This window comes from Neophocaena asiaeorientalis, unplaced genomic scaffold, assembly GCF_003031525.2.
Source record: "Neophocaena asiaeorientalis asiaeorientalis breed wild unplaced genomic scaffold, Neophocaena_asiaeorientalis_V1.1 scaffold119, whole genome shotgun sequence".
Lineage (NCBI taxonomy): Eukaryota > Metazoa > Chordata > Mammalia > Artiodactyla > Phocoenidae > Neophocaena > Neophocaena asiaeorientalis.
This window is the reverse complement of record NW_020175821.1, coordinates 10,437,670-10,459,336: the sequence shown is the minus strand read 5'-3', so window position 1 is coordinate 10,459,336 and position 21,667 is coordinate 10,437,670. Positions and strand designations below refer to the sequence as shown.

Sequence of the window (21,667 nt, the reverse complement as noted above, 5' to 3'; positions counted from 1 at the left end):
TCATCCTGGACCGGGGCATGAACCTGCGTCCCCTGCATCGGCAGGCGGACTCTCAACCACTGCGCCACCAGGGAAGCCCAATATTCCTGGTTTTAAAACAAGTCTTCTAAAATTTTGATTCCGTAAGTCAACGTACCAGATATAACTTTCAATTCAGTTTAATAAGGTTCTATATAATTGTCTGCTTCATTTGTTAAAATGATTTAATCAACATGGCCAAAGACAAAACTCTTTGTTATATTACTAGAGACATTCCCTGCTCCTAGCCGTACTCACTAGTTGACATTGCTTTACCATTCAGCGTTCCCTGACTACAGTGAGTCCCCTACATACGAATGAGTTCAGTTCGGAGAGCGCATTCGTAGCCCAATTTGTTCATGAGTCCAACAAAGTTAGCCTGGGTACCCAACTAACACAATTGGCTATGTACTGCTGCTTTTATCCTTGCTTCCAGACCTCCTGGGCTTGAAATAAAGGTACTGTGCTACTGTACTCTATACAGTAATGTACAGTAAAGTACACAAAAGTACAACCACTTGTAGAGGATGCACACAAGTGACAATGTACACCAGCCATGTGAACTAACTTACATGATTGGATGTTCACATCTTTGAAAGCTCGCAACTTAAAGGTTCATATGTAGGGGACTTACTGTATTTGACTGGAATACAACTCTACAACCATTGAACCCCTAGGGCTCTATCAGATCCATAAAGATAAAGAAGATGTGGCACATATATACAATGGAATATTACTCAGCCATAAAAAGAAACGGAATTGAGTTATTTGTAGTGAGGTGGATGGACCTAGAGTCTATCATACAGAGTGAAGTAAGTCAGAAAGAGAAAAACAAATACCGTATGCTAACACATATATATGGAATCTAAAAAAAAAAAAAAAAAAAGGTCATGAGGAACCTAGGGGCAGGACAGGAAAAAAGACACAGACCTACTAGAGAATGGACTTGAGGACACATGGAGGGGGAAGGGTGAGCTGGGACAAAGTGAGAGAGTGGCATGGACATATATACACTACCAAATGTAAAACTGATAGCTAGTGGGAAGCAGCCGCATAGCACAGGGAGATCAGCTCGGTGCTTTGTGACCACCTAGAATGGTGGGATAGGGAGGGTGGGAAGGAGATGCAAGAGGGAGGGGATATGGGGATATATGTATATGTCTAGCTGATTCACTTTGTTATAAAGCAGAAACTAACACACCATTGTAAAGCAATTATACTCCAATAAAGATGTTAAAAAAAAAAGATCTAAGGAGAGAGTTGGTGGAATGGTTTTTTTGAATGTGTGAGACATCTGTCATGTCTGTAGTACTCCTTTTTTCTTGTCTAGGGTCAGAATAGGATGGAAAGTTAGCTTGATCTGATTTGTTTTTCTCAGTGATTTCATGTGAGCTCCAAGTGTTCATTGCTTACAAACCATCTGGGATATTGGCGAAAGCGGTTTGTAGGCAAATCAGTCCATTGTTTCTAGTCCACCTTAAATTCCTGTCTGAAAATCGCTGTTTTCTTGTTGCCAGGCTTCAGTCACTTGTATGATTCTCTGCTTCTGTGAAGATTCCATTCATCAATATTATGATCACATCTTCTGGTTCTTTCAGTGCCCTTCAGGCTATTTTCTCTGGCTCCAGAGACATGAAGTCACTTAAAGGGCTAAGAGCTTTCTTAATATTGCCTTCTCTATCTTGGGCTCTAGTTTCCTCTTCATCATGCTGGTCCTGCCCTTTTTCCAGTTTGAAGATCATTTTCCTTGATAGTGAAGATAGAAGCTTACGGGGAGTGAAGTAGTTCTCTTTTCTCTCTTATCAGTTAACATTACCCCACGTATCAGCAATGAGCAGCTCCTTTCCTCATTTTGCTCCTAATATAGCTGAAGAGAGCTCTTTAACTTGACCTTCACATATTCATAAGACTCAGTTCGTTATGACTGTTAACTTCCATGTTACCATGCTTTTAGACCCTAAGTATATAGCCTTAATTATGGGGCCTTCTTTCTGTCTCTAATAACTTGGGAGGGCTTCCCTGGAGGCACAGAGGTTAAGAATCTGCCTGCCAATGCAGGGGACACAGGTTCGAGCCCCGGTCCAGGAAGATCCCAGATGCCGCGGAGCAGCTAAGCCCATGCACCACAACTACTGAGCCTGTGCTCTAGAGCCCGCGAGCCACAACTACTGAGCCCGTGTGCCACAGCTACTGAAGCCCTCGTGCTTAGAGCCTGTGCTCTGCAACAAGACAAGCCTCTGCAATGAGAAGCCCGTGCACCGCAACAAAGAGTAGCCCCCGCTCACCGCAACTAGAGAAAACCTGCACGCAGCAACGAAGACCCAACACAGCCAAAAATAAATAAATTTAAAAAATAATTTGGGAAACCTGTACAACCTCCTTGATTTCTTAAAACTTTTATTTTGTACTTGGAATATTTGTCCTACCTTTCCTGAATCCTCTTCCCTGTAATAGAAGGTTTATGCTAATTTTATTTTTTATTTTTAAAATTTTTTTATTGGAGTATAGTTGATTTACAGTGTTGTGTTACTTTCTGCTGTACAGCAAAGTGAAGCAGTTATACATACACGTATATCCACTCTTTTTTAGATTCTTTTCCCATGTGGGTCGTTACAGAGTAGAGTAGAGTTCCCTGTGCTATACAGTAGGTCCTTATTAGTTATCTATTTTATGTATAGTAGTGTGTGAATATGTTAATCCCAATCTCCCAACTTATCCCTAAAAAACAGTGTTTTCCTAATGTTTGGGATTCTGACACCTGTAGGAGAACATAGTCACTTTCTCCCAAGGTTCCTGTAAATCCTGCAGCAGTAACTCTTTGTTAGTGATCACAACTGCGTCTTCAAATTATTGTTTTCATTCCCTCCTATCAGCAGAGCAGATAAAAACCTAGAAGAAAGCATCAGCAGCTGTTTCCCTGGTGACCGCAGTGCGGAGTCAAAGATGAGTCTAAGATTTTTGGTGCAGTTGAGCTGAGAGGATAGAGATACCATTGGCAGAAATGGGATTTCGGGAAGAAGAGCTTCTTTGTGGTGCGGATGGGAAGGGGGTGCCATGACCATTTTAATTTTAGACATAGCACGCTGGAGAAGTTTTCCAGTTAGAAGAGGTTTGGGATTAGAGGAATACATTTGGGTATCGCTCACTCAGCGACGAGTGAAGCAGTAAGAATGGACGATACGGAAAATAGAACACGGGTGAGGGCCTTGGGTGATGTCATATTCAGGAGGCAAGAAGGCAGAGAGCAGCTGGTCTAGGAGTCAGGAGAAGTGTAGCTGGAGCGGTAAGGGGGAGAAGCAGGCTAGTTCATTAGCGCAGGGGATGGCGGCGCCAGAGTCAGAGGCTTACGTACTCTAGAAAACAGCAGGGTAACACTCTCTCAGTTTGGGTTATTTCAGCTTTCCAGAGCATACTTAAAAACTGAAAGTTATTGAAAAAATTCTCTGAGTAGCCCAAATAGTTCTCACCCCGTAGGAAAGGCCATCACTCTTAATATATACCACGTTAATTCCTAATACATAACAAAGTTGGTTATTTATGTATAGTCATAATGGATATGGCAAATTTGAAGAGAGTGGGGCTTTTAGAGGTAGACATGCTCATAATAACAGACATGGACCATCCAGTGGAAGGCTGCGTTCATATGTCACTGTCTCAGTGAGGCCTACTCTTAGCCACTCACTTAAATTGCAGCCCTCCCCCAGCCTGGAACTCACCGACCTCCATTTCAGCTTCACCCTCCTTGCCACTTAACCACTGTGTAAGGTACTGTTTTTGTTTTGTAATTGACAGACAGATTGATTGCCTCTCTCCTGCATTAGAAGGTGAGTTCCAAGAGGACGTGGGTTTTGGTCCTTTCTTCCCCAGAGTCTAGAACAGTACCTCGCAGACAGAAGACGCAAGGAATATTTATTTGCTGAATAAATGAATGTGAGAAAGTGATGATGATTAGATAGCAGGCATTGAACCGTATGGGATCATTTCGCTTTGGACTAAGCACTGCTCTCCGTCATTGTCTCTGGGGGACACAGGTACAATCCCTTGTAGCGCTGATGGCTCATGGAGCTCTGAATGAAGGTTTCAATCACGCTCAGGATATTCTACTTCTGAAGGCAGAAGAACAGAGACATTTCCATCGAATTAATAAAACTTTTAGAATGTTGCTGTTTAAAAGGTTCCTCACTGAGAAAACAGCTCTTTCGAGGTTGAACATTAAATTTCCCCATGAAGGATCACTGTTACGTGATTTAAATTGTACTGGTTTGTTAAAACTTTGATTTTTTCCTTGGCCTCGTTTGCACCCTGAACAGCTTCCTTCCAGGGCTACTGGAAGGAAATGTTAAAGGTACTGCCTCCTTCCTTCCCAGTCTCAGAAGGTGTGGAATTCGTTAGATGCTGGAGCTACAGAGACGTATGTGGGGGCTAAACTTACAGATGAATAAATTAGAAACCTTCACTGGTTTTGCCTCCACACCGACTACTGCTTTCTTATATGACATCTTGCGCCTCTCGTGCCTTTTTGACAAAATGAATCAATACAGTTGGCCCTCTGTATCCACGGGTTCCCCACCTGCAGATGCAACTGTGGCTAGAAAATGCTCGGGAAAAACAACTTCAGAAAGTTCCCAAAAGCAAAACTTGAATTTGCCACTTCGGCAACTATCTACATAGCATTTACATTGTTATTACAGCTATTTAAATAGTATTTACGTTGTATTAACTATTATATGTAATCTAGAGATGATTTAAAGTATATGGGGATGTGTGTGGGTTGTGTGACGGTACTGCACCATCTTATGTAAGGGACTTGAGCATCTGTGGACTTTGTCATTCTCAAGGGTCCTGGAACCAATCACCCGCGGATACCTACCGAGGGACGACTATATGTGCTTCCAACTAAGTGCTAGGTGTCCATCAGATTACATAAGTATATTTGGAAAATGCTACATTTCTCCCCAGTTAGAGCTACAGAGCATAGCTTTTCAGTTCAGTTCCAGCCTGGCTCCCTTCTACCTCTTCCAGGACAGTTACCTTCTAGTCCCTACAGAAACATTTCTTTTCTTATTCCCCTCTTTCATGGTTTACTTTGGACACAACAGCTGTGTACACAATTTCCCTGGCTCAGTATAATTTAAGTTTTTTAACCTTACAAGTTATAGAAGTGACTCAGGAGAGCTTTTTCATGTGATGGGAGAGTCCCCCCACTTTAATTAGAGTGCCCAGGCAGTATGGAGTTATGTAATAGGTATTCATGCAGCTCCGTTTGTTACATAACGTAATGGTCGCTCACAACCAGATACTTAAATCCATCTCACATTCAGAACCATTGTGCCCACTTGCAGAGACAGTGCTTTCTTTGTTTGCACCAAATAAGCAGCTAGTGATTATTAGCTTAGCTATTAAGTTAAATCACATTCCTGGAAAGGGAAATGTTGCAGCATTTTTTTTTTTTCTTTTAAATGGGAGAGGAGAATGCATTTTTGAAAATCCAAACATACAATTACTACTGGCAACATGACCATTACACCTGTTTGACAAGAGAAGTTTATGTTTTGTTTGATTAAGGCAGTTATAATTTCCCAGAGCCCCGTGACCTCTGTCGTGTTAGTACGAAATCTAAATATTTATGTTCAAGTAGTTTTGGCGACTTGGAACAGCTATGTCGTAATTTGTCTACAGTGGCGTCTTTTCCCTCCCAGTACCCCATAGAGGGAATTTTGACTTGCTGTTGAGTATAGGACCTGAGAGTTGGTGATTCATTCACAGAACCTGACGTGGAGTCAGTCGGCTCTCACTATTTGACGTGTGTGGCATGAGGGGCAGAGGGCAGTACACGGGGGACCTTCCATGAGCACCTGGGGGTCCGACCTGCTGGAGCCACGTGGCACTGCTCCTTGAACGTGGCTTTGGAGTCTGAAGGGTCCGGGCTGGCCTCTGGCCTCTGTCAATTTCTAGGAATGTGACTGGGTCAGTTACTTAGCCCCTTGAGCCTTCAGTGTCCTCGTCTATAAATTGGGATTATTGTGAGAATCAAATGAGATTGTGTATATACAAGAGCTTTGAATATTAGGGCCACACAAACGCAAGATAACATTATTCCCAACCTGAGCTTTTCTAGTCGGAAATGGACTTGTATAGTAACACTGATTAACTTATGCGTTCATTTACTCTGATCTGCTCCTGTCAGGAACAAGTCAAAGTAAGTGTATGCTTCTGCTCTGAATAAAACTAATATCAGTTGATGACTATGGAGAAAGAATAAAATCGGTCCCTTGCTATAGGTAAGGGAGAAAGGGAGCTGGAGAGGAGAGTGGTACCACCAAAATTTTAGAAGAGGGAACTCACGCCCAAGTAAAAGCAGAGGATTTTACTTCAATCCTGGCTTATTTCATTTGACGATCATTGGAATTCCTCTGGCATTATTACTGTGCTTCTTAGTCATTAAAGTTTATTATAATAATCTAGGACTAACTGCTGATTTCCCAGTTACAGGGACCTGCATTTTGTAGGTTGGAGGTTGGCTCCATGAATCTGCTTTTGACAAGTATCTCAGGTGATTCTGATGCAAGTGGATCACATTCCACATTTTGAGAAACCTTTGCATTCTTTAGTAGTCTTTTAATTGAATCCTTTCTTATTTCCTGCAGTTCATTCTTCTTGTAGATCCATGTTATATTTGATCATGGTATACCTCCCTGCTTAAAATCTTTTAGTGGCTTTCCGTTCTTCTCCTGGCTAAGCTTGTCTCCTGCCACCCTACCTACCCTGGCTCCCTCTCCTTTGGCCACGTCAGCTTCTCTTTATCCTCCAGGATGCCAGGTTTCTTTCCTCCTTCAGGGCATTTGCATGCAGTGCCTTCACCTGAAATGTTCTCTCTCTCAACCTTTGCCTGGTGAACACCTGCTGATTATTCTGATCTCTGTTTCCTCGGTGAAACTTTCCCTGATCACCAGGACACAGTCTGATCCCTTTACCTTATTTTCTTTTAGCACCTTTTTATGGAGAGCTGTGATCTCTCTTGGCATTAGATAGTTAATTGTTAAATTATCTGTTTAGTGTTTGTCTTCTCTGCTTGAATGTTGGCTTCATGCAGATAGAGACCATGTCTGTGTTCACTTCTGTATCTGCAGTGTCTTATAATATAGCAACTTAAGCATAGTAAAAGCTCACTAAATATTTCGGAATAAATGAATGAATGAACGTAGGATTTGTGGTAAAGCTGCAGTCCTCTAGACCTCCACTGAAGAGGGTTTAATGCCTGGGATAGCAAGTTAGCCTTGTTTTAAGGTGGAAAGCACCCTTACTTAGCATTCTATAATGCGACGTTAGAGCACTTATTTGTTTCAGTAATACAAACTTACTATAAATTCAGGGACCTCAAACAGCGTTCTTAGTGTTCAAGGCTTAGAACCTGGCACAGAAGAAAGGGGACGGTAAAAGGCTTCAAATAAACTCCTTACTTACTTTATACCATGTCTTTCATGCAGAAAGTATTGGAAGCTTCTTGGTAGTCCAACACCTCATAAGTAAACTTGTAGTGTATTTACACTTACATTATGTAGCTGGTTGATTAGCTTGTGTATTCATTTCCTCAGATGCTCCTAGTTGGAGCTGCAGGAAGTCAAAACAAGAGCATATTCCCACTCTTTGTTTTCAAAGCAAGAAATTGGTTCAGTGGCATTTACATCTGACAGAACAGTGAAGACAGTGTCAGCCTCAGAGAATGAGAGATCCTTGAGATGTGTAGTTCGATTCAGGGACTCGATCTTGATGAATTCTGGAGAAAAACACCCCCATGACTTCAGTAATTTTTTTTTTTTTTTGCTGTACGCGGGCCCCTCCGTGTTGTGGCCTCTCCCGTTGCGGAGCACAGGCTCCGGACGCGCAGGCTCAGTGGCCATGGCTCACGGGCCCAGCCGCTCGGCGGCATGTGGGATCTTCCCGGACCGGGGCACGACCCCGCGTCCCCTGCATCGGCAGGCGGACTCTCAACCACTGCGCCACCAGGGAAGCCCTTCAGTAATTTTTATAATCATGATAACCAAGTGTGGAATTAATGGAGACTCAAAAAAAGCTCCAAATAGTCATTTTGAGAATTCACTGTAGTTCTCAACTGCTGTGAAGAGATAGAAACAGTTAACTTTGTTTACCTAAGATTTTTTAGTTCCGAGGAGAGTTTGGCATTCTTCAATGGATCTATGGAGTATAATCAGCCTTTCGTTGAGATTGTTAAATGATTTGCCATTTAATTACAACATTAATTTGTTTTTCGCTCACTACAACAAACATTTACTGAGCACTTGTTGTGTGTTAGACATTATTCTATACCCCAGGGATATAGTAGTGAACAAGATAGATAAGAGCTCTGCTGTTGCAGAATTTACAGACAGCAAACATGCAAACAAGTCAGGGCTATAAGGCAGTTAACCTAGATGACATGATCTGGCCTGGCCGGGGAAGATGGCTAGTGGGACACCGGAGGGATGGTCCAGGTGGTGTATCTGAGGAGATACCACTTGATCAAAAGCAGTGAATGAGGGGAAGGACCCACGAGGAGAAAATCAGGCTGAGCAGCGTGTTAGGCAGAAGGAACAAACACAAAAAAATCCTTAGGTGTGAATGAGCTTGCTGTGTTTGAAGAAGCGAAAGAAGACTGATATGGCTGGGGCTTAGGGAGGGAGGGAGATGATTTTGGTGGTGGAGTCAGGGAGGTAGGCAGGAAGGGCCTGTGGACCATGATAGAGTCTGCCTATTATTCCAAGTGTCATGGGAAGCCAGCGAGAGGCTTTAAGCAGGGGAGTGACATGATCTGATTTGTGTCTTTAAAAGATTACTAGGGATGCCGTAAAAAGAATTTGAAAGGGTATTTACCTTAGCAGTCCAACTCAGAGGTGATGAGCGAGCATTGTATACTTTTATTGCGTATGGACAGACTTTTCTTGTGTGTATGTACATATTTTTTTATTTGACTGAATCTAGAAGAATCAAGAAAAATGTTACTTAGGGAGCATAGTATCATTAGATTTGTTAGATGAAAAACTCATTTTTGTCTTAAAAACATATTTAATATTCTTGAAGTACTTATTGATGTGGTTATAGGCTAATTTCTGGAGCTATAAATACTCACATGACTAGACTTTGCCTTTAACAATTTTATGGTCTAGCAGAGGATGCCTGTCAGTAAACATGCTTACAACATACTATGGAAAGTGTGTTTGGCTATTATAAATGAGGCTGCTATAAATGTTTCTGTCCCTGTCTTTCGGTGGGCATAATACTCGTATCTTTTAGGAATGGAATTGCTGAGTCATAGGATAGGCATGTTTAGCTTTGGCAGGTACTTGGACTTTATTCTGAAACTAGGATTTGTGCTTTAGAAAGATGATTTTAGCAAGACTAGAGGCAAGTGAAACAATTTAAGTGCTTGTTATACATACCCAGTTAAGAAATGAGGTCTAAATTAGGGTAAGACAGTGAAGATGGGGGAGAAGACTAGAATGGAGGGATATTTAGGGAATGGGACAGGTTGGATTTTGGAGGTGAGGGGGAGATAAGTCGGGAATAAAGATGATTTGTAGGTTTATGACTTGGATCATTAACGAAGTCAGAAGCTAGAGAAGGGGTGAGATTTTAGAGGAATAAAATGAGTTTTTTTTTGTACACGTTGAGTTAGAGTTCCTTATGGATTGTCCAGGTGATTGTGTAGTAATTGGAAATTCATGTCTAGAATTTAGAAGGAAAGTAAGAACTGGAGTTAAAGATTAGGGAGTTAGTATAATATTTGTGTTAGGTGAAACGGGGGGCGGGGGCAGTGCGTAGTATGTATGGAATGGCCAGAAAGAGAGTATAGACTAAGAAGGAAAGAGGCTTGAGGTTGGGAATGTTTCCATACTGATGGTAAGTGAAGGACCAAGAACTAGTGACCCACCTGTAGTGTCACAGGAGACCCTTGAAGGAGATGAAATAGAATTCTGGTTAAGTGTGACTGTGGGTCCATACCACTTGGACTTGAATCCTGGCTTTGGCCACTTTTAGCTGTGTGCCCTGGGACAAGTCACTTAGCCTCTCTGGGCCTCACTTTTCTGTAAAATATCTGTAAAATGGGGATAAGAAATTTATCTGCTCTCTAAGGTTATTATGGGACACATAGAAAGCGCTTAGAATTACTGATTGTTGTTGTTGAGAAGGTGATGTTTGTAAGCACAAGGGGCAGACAGTTCCAGGCGGGAATCCACGGTGCCAGTTCTGCAGGAAGCATTTCCATGGGATCGACAACCAGGTGGAGGAGTAATGAGGGCAGAAGTAAACTCTGTAGGCCCATGTAATACCTTCCCTTCTTGTGGGAAAACCCATTGAATTTCATAAGATAAACACATAAGAAAGATCACTTGGTTTGCTTGAAAGCATCTCAGGCCGTTGAATAAGTGTCAATAATACCTTAGTTTACTATGTAGTTCTTTTATCTCAAGCGGTTCAGAGCTTATCCCACATTTTTTGGGAATCATCCATGCAACATCAAGGTGAGTAAAGGAAGGTAAAGGTAAAACTGTTCCCACTTTACAAATGAGAAAACTAAGACTAAGAGAGGCCACACGACTTTGTCTAAGCTTTATATTGGTTAATCAACTCCTTTATCCCATCAGTAAACCTTACTCATCTTTGGTTTTTGCATTGTCAAACACAGTATTTCTCAAAGGGTAATCAGTAGATCTTCTGCATTTAAAATTATCTGGGATGCTGGCTAAAATGCAGATCCCTTGGCTTTATTTTAGGTCTACTGATCAGAATCTCTGGAATATGGACTCAGGAATCTGATTTTACCCAGCATCTCAAGTGATCCTCTTGAAAACTGCTTAGTGTGTTCAAGGAAACAGACAAATTCCAAAATGTACATTGTTTTTAGTGACATCTTGTACCAAAAAGATCTTAAAATATCTTATATTCAGAAACTCAAACTACTATAACTAAAACTTTAGAAGCTTTTCTGAACACACGGTCTTTATGAAGTTGAGTAGTGCCTTTGGTTAACAATGAAACTGATTCGATCTATACAAATGAATGACGCAGTCCATTGGTCTGTTACCAGAGCATGGCTGGAGGTGTCACAGAGAAGCTATGGCTGAGGACTGTATATATTTAATTTGGCCAGTGGTTCCATCTCCAATTACTATTTACAGTTATGTAGCATTGATTAGAAAGAGTCGCTCTCTTTATAGTCATAGCTTCTATCTATTTGCGTGTCATGGTAAAATCAGCCATATCTCTCTGTGGTATTCCTTGCAGAGTAGCTTTAATCTCTCAGGACTGGGTAATTTGAAGACTCTGACTCTAGAGAATGGGCTTCATAAGACCAAGCCCAGATCCAGTCATGACGGCTCATCCATCTGCTTTCTTCTCCTTTAGTTGTAGAGGAAGGGGACTTTTCTGTGCAAGTCAACATCTTGTTGGGTTCTCTGTTGTTACCTTGGCTTTCAGCAGTCACATGAGTAGGAACTCAACAAATAGATGTTGAATGAATGGATCCTCTCAAGTGTATTTAGGAAATAACAAAAGCAATTAAATTAGAAAGAGTTATTCTAGCTCACTGCTGAGACAAACAGAGGGCACTAACAAGTATTTGAAGATTAATTGACCTGGAACTAGAAAAAGAATCTAGTTCCATGCCTTCCTTATGAAGGCATGGAAGTTGAAGTTCAGGGTTGCAAGAGACCTTTATCCCCATCAGTGCTGAAATTCTCTCTGTAAGGCCGCTGCTTATTTACCTGGCATTTATTTAATTTATTAAATATTCACTGATGTTAAGCTCTACACATTGTTCCTTCCATCCCATTAAATGAAAAAATTCACATTCATATAACCTCTACTGTTTTTTTAGAGTATAGTCTTTCATTTCTTTTGTAGATTCCCTTAGCCCCTCATTTGGATTCTTTGCATAATGGGAGCTCTTTTAATACTCTTTTTACTAACTGACATCAAGAGTGGGTCATGAGCCATGGGAATGATGAGCATGTTATTAGGAAGATAAATATTTTCTTTACAACTGACATGCCTACTTTTTTACATATATTTTTGACACATTAAAGTCTAGTGGACAAAATGGTTCTCTTTTCAAAAGTTTCTGTTTGCTTGGGGAAATTGGATCTGTGTTTTTGCCAGGTATCAATTCTCTCTATCCTCTGCCCTCTCCTCTATCTATTTTTATTAAGTGTCAGCGCCACTTTGTCTGGCTATATCACATAACCAATCATATTGTCATTTTGCTTTCATTTTCCTTTCTTTCTAAAAATATAAGGCAATTGTCTCATGACTAGAGAGATTTATAAAACTAGCAGGTAGGAAAACTAATTAATAATCTGGAAATTAGATTATTAATGAGTCCCCCTGCAACCCCCAGGGATCCTACACTGTGTTATCCAGTAACTTCTCATGCATCTTACTGACCTTGTTCTCCTGGCATCTTTTGGAGCCCTTGAGCGAAGTCATTCATCTTTCTTGGACTTAATTTACCCATTTAAGAAACCACAATAATGAAGGGGAAGTTTCATTTTCCTCCAAAGAGGGTGTTTAACACAAAAACAGTATTTTTTTTTAAAATCTTTAGGTGTTAAAGATCTCAGTCAATGTCAGGAAGTAAGAGGGATAATGCCAGAGAATATTTGCTGTCATAAGACCTAATTTTGGTGAAAGTAATTGGGGTAGGGGAAAGAAAGTGAAAAGAGAAGGATTTTAGTATGACATACAATATTTTCTTTTACCTGTAGAATCCTGAATAGTTCTTGTAACCGTTCAACATGCTTTCAGATCTATTATCTAATTTTATCTCTTTCTTACAACAGTCCTATGAAGTATGGAGATTCTAGTCTTAGGTGTACAAATAAGGAGACCGAATACCCAACACTGTGTCACTTTGCGTGTTTTTATTTTTTTTCGTGGTACGCGGGCCTCTCACTGTTGTGGCCTCTCCCATTGCGGAGCACAGGCTCCAGACGCACAGGCTCAGTGGCAATGGCTCACGGGCCCAGCCGCTCTGCGGCATGTGGGATCTTCCCGGACCGGGGCACAAACCCGTGTCCCCTGCATCGGCAGGCGGACTCTCAACCACTGTGCCACCAGGGAAGCCCCTCACTTTGCATTTTAATGCAACATGCTGTAATAGAAAGACAGGGCTAGTTTTATATCCTGACTCTGTCAGTTATGCTAATTGGCTGGCTAACTGGGTGCGACAGCTCACTTCTCCAAACCTCAGTGTCCTCAAGTCAAGTAAGAATAATTCCTATACCCAAGGATTGTTATAAGGATTGAGCAGCTAACCCATAAAGGCTCAATAAATATCTGTTAACCCTCTCTTCCTTTTTATTCAGGGCATACGGATGATTTTCTTAGAATTAATTTGCAGCTTATGAATAGGAAAACCTATTTTTAAAAAAGTCAGTTACGTTCGGTGTATCTTTCAGAGAGAGGTACTCAAGATAAACTAAATCGGTCTTCATACTTTGCCCTAGATTGGATCACCTGATAGGATGCTTGAAAGATACCTTGTCACTCTGTAGGTAGCCAGTTCTACAAGCCCGTGCATGATCTCGGAATACTACCTGTGCCAAATGCAGCGCTGAGGGTAAAGTGCTTGCCAGGGACTCTGTGTCCCAGAGCTTTGTGGGAACTGTAAAGTGCAACTGTACATTTGAATTCGTAAGCTCACATAGGCTTGAAAGATTCATTTTTGGAGCAGAAAAGGAGCAAGCTGGATAGTCATTCCTCAAATTCTGAAACCCAGGGGAATAATGATTTTGCTGGCATTTTGATAATGGGGCTTGATTTTTACGCTTGTATCGTAATAGGTGATAATAATAGTGGGAACTGAATGTTTACTTTGCTTAAAACTGAATTTATCCCATAGGAAAGTGGGGAGGATAAGAGATTCCTTAATGTGGTGTGCAGAAGAAGAATCAAGCTGATTCAGTTAGGAAACATCAGGCAGCTGCCACCCTCTGCTCCCGCAAAGCCTGGTGAAGGAACACTTTACATCTCAACAGGAGATGAAGCCCCGTGGAACTGTCGGTGGGATTTATGGAGGGCTGGGAAAGTTGCTGGGCTGTGAGGAAGCCTTTCCATTCAAAGCAGGCTTCATTCACAGAGAATATTAGGTCCCACAGAAGCTCACTACTCCCTGCTGACCTTTTCAGACAGAGGTTGGCTCGGTTGCACAAAAACAGAATGAGTTCCAGAAAGCCAAGGCGCCTGTTAACCTATGACCTCAGCATAGGAAGACCTTGGGCATTTGAGGTCTGAATGTGTGGGACAGGAGGGAGCTGTGAATTTTGCAAGTTCACTCTGGACGCTAAAAACCCTGTGTGACAGTTTGTGATGTAATTTGGCACGTGCAGCGGTGACTGTTTTAGTTCAAACCTCCCTCCCCCCATATTTGTAAATCCTTGAACTTCTCAAAATAGCATGTGATTTCTTCATTTTGCAAAGCCAATGACCGAGACATTGAAACTTTAAGTCATTGCCCTAGGTACCGTAGTAAATTGGCCTCAGAGGTGGAAAGGGAAGCCGTTTAATCATCTTAATCATTAGCGTTCTGAGTCTCAAGCAGCAGAGTAGCATGTAAAAGTGAAATTATTTTATTTGAAAAACAGAGTCAGCAAACTCCCTTAAATCCGCTTAATTTTTGAATCTGCCTCCTTAGAGACTCCTTAAATCCTTAAAGGAGGAGGACCAGAATGCCAGCAGTAGGGGTTTGTGTGAGAGAAGATCCAGTCTGTTATGGGTTAACACCGGGCAGAACAGATTCACAGCCGGGAGGATGACCATGTTTTAGGAGATGGAAAACACAACTTCCTGTTTCCCCTCGGAGAGTTCCTGGACTCTTTGGGATGATCTAGGAAACTCTGCTGAGACAGGATGGCGGAAGGGACTGGGATTTCTGTCTGACAAAACACTGGCCCTTGTTTGTTATCACAGCCCTCTTAGCATTTTCCTGAGGATGAAGCGTCCTCATCGTAGAAATCTGACCACATTCTAACGTGTGTGGCTTCAAGCAAAGTCAGCTCTTGGGGATCTTGTAATGTTTTTCAGAGCACGTTACTTTGTCAGGCATATGCTCCTCTACCTCTTCTCCTTTTTTCTTAGTTCAGAGGCATAATTTTCTATCTTCTGTGAGGTCAAAGGTCATGGTGACAACACACATGCCTTAACTGGAGTGGACACAGAAAGAGAAAAATGTTCTGAATTTGCCATTGGCATAATCTGAGGGGGGACTTCTAGGCAGTGGTGTGCTGGTAAATCAACTCTCCAGACCCAAAGCCCCGATTTCTAGCCAGTTTGCCAATTTCCACGGTGTAGATATTTCCACCATGGCCAGATTCACAATACCAACATGATGTCATGGAACATAGGATTGAGGAATGTCTACAATCAGCTCTTGCAAGCGGGATGGGCTGACTCCAGCACGCTGCTGGCTAGACCTCGATATGTTTGTGTAATTAGGTGGAAGGTGCATATGTTGGCATCTGTATGAATCTGGCAGTGAAGATTGCTCCTGGATTCTCTGTCCAGAAGTGCTACCACGGATCAGGTGAGTGTAAACTGGCCATATGTGCAGGTGCTTCTTCTGGTGCTTGACATCTTTGCTCTTGGAACCCTCTTAATTTGGGTATTCTTCTAGATGCCATCCTCTGCCCTCTAGTCTTTTCTTCTGTTCACTCTGCCTGGAGGGTGAAGCTGTTTTAATTGATGTGACTTCTATATATTTCCATCTTAGACCTATCCCCCAGCTCTTGGATTCTGACTGCCTGTTGGACGGTACCATTGGAAAATCCCAAAGATACTTCACATTTTACTTTTCTTTTTTTCCCCCTTTTTTTGGCCATGCTGTGCGACATGTGGGATCTTAGTTCCCCGACCTGGGTTCAAACCAGTGCCCCCTGCAGTGGAAGTGCAGGGTCCTAACCACTGGACCGCCAGGGAATTCCCAAGTTTTACATGACTGAAGTGGAATTCAGTGCTTCTGCCTCACAAGAATCTGGCTTCTCTTTCTCAGTTTTCTTTCATGTGGGTGGTATCCTTATCTTTCCAGTCACTTTCAGATGCTGCCTCTATGTAGAGTCGCTCCTGGTTCTTCCATGGTATCTGCGTATCTGTCCACCATCTTACTCATATTGCATTATAATGGTTTCTTTGTGTCTGTTTCCTCCTTCAGACTGAACATCCTGGTGTCTGAACTGCACGCTATTTACCTTTGTATCTCTACTGTCTCGCACAGTGCCTGGCACATAGTACCGTTTGGTTAATGTGTGTCTGAATAAGTAGATGAATAAATGAGAGATCCGTTCCGCACCCTTTGTATGCACTTAGCAGCGAATTGCCAGACTTAGGAAATAAAAACACAGGATGCCAGGTTCATTCGGAAATTCAGATAAACAACAAATCATTTTTCAGTATGAGTAGGTCCTAGATACTGCATGAGACATACTTACGCTCCCAAATTACTCATTTATTATTTTTCTGAAATTAAAATTTAGCTGGGCATCCTAGCAACCCTAACCTAGCAAAGGAAGTTAGTTGACACCCAGAGTAGAAGTTCACACGATGCAGAAGCTCACACTGAGCTTGACATCACATGCCTTAAGTTTCGTATAGACTATGCTTTACATCTCTGAACGTCCCACGTGTAAATAGATCTCTATACTCAGATGCATTGGCCTCTCCATAACGTTCTGCTTTGTGCCATTACATACACATATTTTTTCTTTGCATGGCAAGGACACTTAATCTGTATGTATTTGGGCAATATGGACAAATGATCAGAGTTTGTGAGTCATCTCACAGCATTTCCTATACTGTGGTGGTTTCTTATTGTTTCTGGGTGGTGGTTACAGAGCATTTGAATAGATGTTAGAAAATGGACCCTTGGTGTTCTGGGACGAGCGTACAGAGAGCAATGTGCTATTCTTAAAGTTCTGTAAAACCTTGGCTCTGGGATTTAGATTTTCTTAGAGAGTTATGTATGACTGGAAGAGTGCTCACTATTTACGTTTCTGCTCAAGCCAGGCTGCCTGAGAACTGATGTACTGAAGATTAAGCATGGCTTGGAGAAGGACTTCATACTGTCTCCAGTCTAATGAGGTTGTTTACTTAACACGTTCCCTGTTAAAGTATCAGATGACTAAAGGATTATATTGATTGAAGACAATTTTTTTAAAATTAGAAACACCCAAGTTGTGAACAGTTTACATTTTAGAATGCGAAAGAGTATATTTCTCAATGACTGGAAACACGGTTGAAACATGGCACATTTCATCTCTCTCATTCTCTTTCTCTTGTTCCCCTTATGTCAGAATTGGTAATTATGGAAATTCCATGGCTAGGACAGTTGGGCAGGGTTTTAGATATTTACCCCATAGGAGTCAGGCATGTTCTCTTAGGAAAAGCTGAATTCTAATGGCAGAAGGATTGGCCAAAAAAACAATTATGAAACATTCTTGTGGCCTCAGTATCATGATCTTGTCAGTAAAGCGATGGTCTCTGATTAAATCCAGATTGAGCTGTTTCCTGTTAGCGTGCTAACCCAGAGGGCATGCTCAGCTCTCCATGTCTTGCTCTCTAAGTCTGGGGTTTTAAACACTTGTCTGCCAAGGCTCTCCCCGCCGCCTCTCCCAACTATTCTTTTAAACTAGAATTTAAAGGTATTGAGATATTACAAACAAAAACAGACCCTAAAGTCTCTTAAGGGTCATGTAGCTATTGAATATTTTGCTGCAAAAATGAAACTACAATTTTAGCTTCTCCATTCTAACCATAGGCGTGGTGTATTTTTGTGTGTTTCACTTTTGTATAATTTTATTTCAATTCCAGTAACAAGCAGATAATTACAGAATTTTTATTTCATAAAAATGTACTTTATCTGAATGTTGGTAAATTAAAACTCATCTTTGAAAATCTGGCCTTCCCCCTGCCATAGCAAAGAGATATTAGGGTACTTAGCAAATGTGCAGAAAATAAGAGTAAGCAAGTGCTCTGCCGTCTTAAATTGCGTTGTTGATTTTTGTGAGAATGACTTTAGGCATCAGAGCAATTCCTGTACTTCATTTTATGATATTACCATTGATGCTCACCTGTTGCAATGAGAGAATGATTTTTAAAATCTAAGTATTGCAGAATATTCTATTAGCCATTCTGTGAGCTCAATCATGGTTCTTCCTAATGTACAGATAAAAACACTGAGGAACAGAAACCATTAAAGGGACTTACGGGGATCAAGCATGCATACTGAGATTTTTTTTTTTTCAGAGTAAAAGGAGGAGTGAAGGGAGGCGACTGGATTAATGAGTAACATGATTCCATTCCCAAGGGAGAAACTTGGCTTCCTGCCAAATCTGCTTTCTGGCAGGAAAAGGGACCCACTTCATCAGGGTCTTTGACAAGCATTTTTCTCTGTGTTTGAATTTTTTGGCGACATCACTGCTTAGGGAAAAATCAGTTCTTTTAAATAGTTATTACTTCTAATAAGAAAAGATTTAAAGTGGAATTTGCATTGTGAGTAAAATAAGAATCATCAAATTATAAAATTGGTGAGGGAACCCTGACATTGTCACAGGGTAAGGAAACTTGATTTAGGATTAGAGCTTGAATATCTGTAGAAACTGAGAAGCCATTCCTTTTGTTGTTGTTAACATTTGAAATTGAGGTATATTTTTTAACTACTACTTTTTAATATTATCAGACTGATCATTATGTTGGCCAGATCTTTTGAGGTGACAAAGTAAAAAACACAAAATATCCCTAAATTTGGGTAGTAAGAAAGAGATCAAAGGAACATAGATTTTTTTTTACATTAATTTTTATTGGAGTGTAGTTGCTTTACAAGGTTGTGTTAGTTTCTTGCTGTACAGCAAAGCGAATCAGTCATACGTATACATATATACACCTGTTTTTAGATTTCCTTCCCATTTAGGTCACCACAGAGCACTGAGTAGAGTTCCCTGTGCTATATAGTAGGTTCTCATTAGTTATCTGTTTTGTACATGGTAGTGTATGTATGTCAGTCCCAATCTCCCAGTCATCCCATCCCCCTCTTTCCCACTTGGTAACCATAAGTTTGGAACATAGATGTTCGAAGATAAAAATTAACATTTTATTTTACAGTGTCTTGATTTTTCTTTTTTTAAGTAAAAAGTGGCATATGTGAATTAAGTTTGAAATGCGTCACAGTGACTTACTAAGCTAACATTTTCCAGAGTATGTTCATTCTGATGTTCCGCAAGATGCTCTGAGACTAAAGGGAAACCCATTAGAAAATGTCATATACCATATCCCTCTTTTGGAGTTTCATACCATGTTAACATGTTAAAAACTTGAAGAAATTCTCCAGCAAAGAAGTATATTGGACTTTGTTTAACTCTATAGTTTCCAAACTTGACTGCAGGACCTTTTGTTTTGGAACTAGTGTTTGTTTTACAGCACACGCTTAGGACAACACTGTACCAAGTAATTAAAAACATAATTGGACTTTGAAACCATATATATTCTTCATTTGTTGTTTCTAGTTAAAGTTAACTGAAGCTCCTGGAAGACAGATGGATACTATTAGGCCTATGCTAAAACTACATACAGTGTGATAAAGAATGATTGTAAGGCCATGATCTGAGTCAACAGGCCTAAGAGGCCTAAAGAAACATTTGGTATTTTGACTGAACCAGAACCCTTTCCTTGGTAAAGTAAAAGTATCTTTCAAAAATTAAATAAAGAAATCAAGTCATCCACCGCATATGCTGGAGCCTTAATATTAACTCCTACTAGCAGTTAGCTGTGATGACATTAAGCTATGCTAAGCCCCTCCTAAAAGTGATGGCCTTGGCTTTGGTCTTACAGAAGGCAATCTTGCCTGCTGATTTCCTTCCAGCGGTTTAACTTTTGACAGGCCAGGCGAAGAAATAGCAGACATGTGACATAATAAGCACAATATCATCGTTTAGAGGTTCGGTTCTCTCTTTTTTGCCCCTTTTCTTTAATTTTCACACGTCTGATGATTTCAATTTAGGAAAATCTGATATAAAACAATTCACACTTCAAATTCAGAGACATCGCCTGGTGATTGTTTGCATCACTTAGAATGATTATTTGCTTAGAAAAAGTTCCTCTCTGTAGGGCATCTTCCCCTATGCCTATGAAGGACAGGTTAAACCTTGAAAATCATGTCGCTGTATAATTTGTTAGGCACCGGTTTATTGTAGAATGTAAGGCACACCTGTATTTTTCTTCAGTTTATTTCACTTCCCTCATGCTCAGTTTTGAAGATTTACAGATACTATCACTAATCAGTTCTTTAGTATTATGGTTTATGTCTCCAAGGTGCAGTTATACCTACCAATACTATTCACAGTTTCATTCTCATGTGATAGCTACTTTTCAGAAGGAAACGTCTTCTCTTGTACATTGCAAGTCTCCAGGAGGCAGGGGTCACGCACCCACCTACCCTTTCCATTACTCGTCAGCGATTAGCCGAGGTCTGCTCCGTACAGACACTTCTCAGCCAGTGATACTGAATCAGAAAGTCTATCGCCTCCCATGAACTAAAGAACATCAGATTGCGGTCAGATCTCCCTAGATGTCTGTGGAGAACATATTCCTCCCATGGCTGATCTTTTCCAGCTATCAGCATGATGTCATCTGGCTCACACAAATCTAAAAATTTAACAATCAGCTCTCCAAAGCCAGCACGATCAGTTCCGGCACACCATTGTAGGAGCTGTCTTCGAGAATGAGTTTGAAAACTTACCGTGGAACAATACAAAGGGAGTGATTGATAAAGACTTGCTAAACTTGATCCTGGGGGTCATAGAAAGCATTCTCGACAGAATATGCCAGCAACCTAGTTCTTGATAGGGAAGTAAGTAGAAGCACATGTAACCTCTATGAAGTAATACCTCTACTTCTAGAGAGGAAGGGAATGCACATACCACCCCTACGCGCCCCCGCTCGCCCATCCCGCTCTACTACACTCACAGGTGAGAGGATTGCCTTACCTGACTTTCCTGTAGGGAAATTAAGAGTAAGGGAAAACATGCTTCCACTACTTCAATGTTTTCAGTTTTACCTTAGGGAGTCATTCCTCCTGATCAAAATCATGAATTTATTGTACAGGTTGAAGGCGACCAGCTGCCTCCGGGGCATACAGTCAGTCAGTATGAGACGTGTAAGATCAGGACCATAAAAGCTGGCACGTTGGAGAAGCTCGTGGAGAACCTGCTGACAGCTTTTGGGGACAATGACTTTACCTACATCAGCATCTTCCTGTCAACGTACAGAGGCTTTGCCTCCACTAAAGAAGTGCTGGAGCTGCTGCTGGACAGGTAAGAATCTGAAGGGGTGTGAGAGGCGACAGAAAGGTCAGGCTGTTTGCAGAGTGAAGGCATGAGGTTCTGAATCGCCTGCACTTGGTATGCTGAGAGAGAGACGCGTGAGGAAGGGTTACCTGGAAGGAAGGACCTTTGGAACAAAGGGCATGGAGATTATTCAGGAGCTTCTTCACGGTCCATTTCTGTAAAAATATCTCACAAAAACATCTATAAAAGAGTTAGGAGGGGCTTCCCTGGTGGCGCAGTGGTTGAGAGTCCGCCTGCCGATGCAGAGGACATGGGTTCGTGCC

The 21,667-nt window shown here is 41.3% G+C and overlaps 1 protein-coding gene across 3 annotated transcripts in view; it reads left to right on the top strand.

Moving 5' to 3' along the window:
* RGL1 (ral guanine nucleotide dissociation stimulator like 1) overlaps positions 1-21,667 on the top strand; it is a 271,255-nt gene that overhangs the window by 160,139 nt on the left and 89,449 nt on the right. For all 3 annotated transcript variants that reach the window (XM_024732469.1, XM_024732467.1, XM_024732468.1), the window contains one exon: positions 21,163-21,371. In XM_024732469.1, the coding sequence (XP_024588237.1) occupies positions 21,163-21,371 (209 nt within the window). The remainder of the gene's footprint in view (positions 1-21,162; positions 21,372-21,667) is intronic.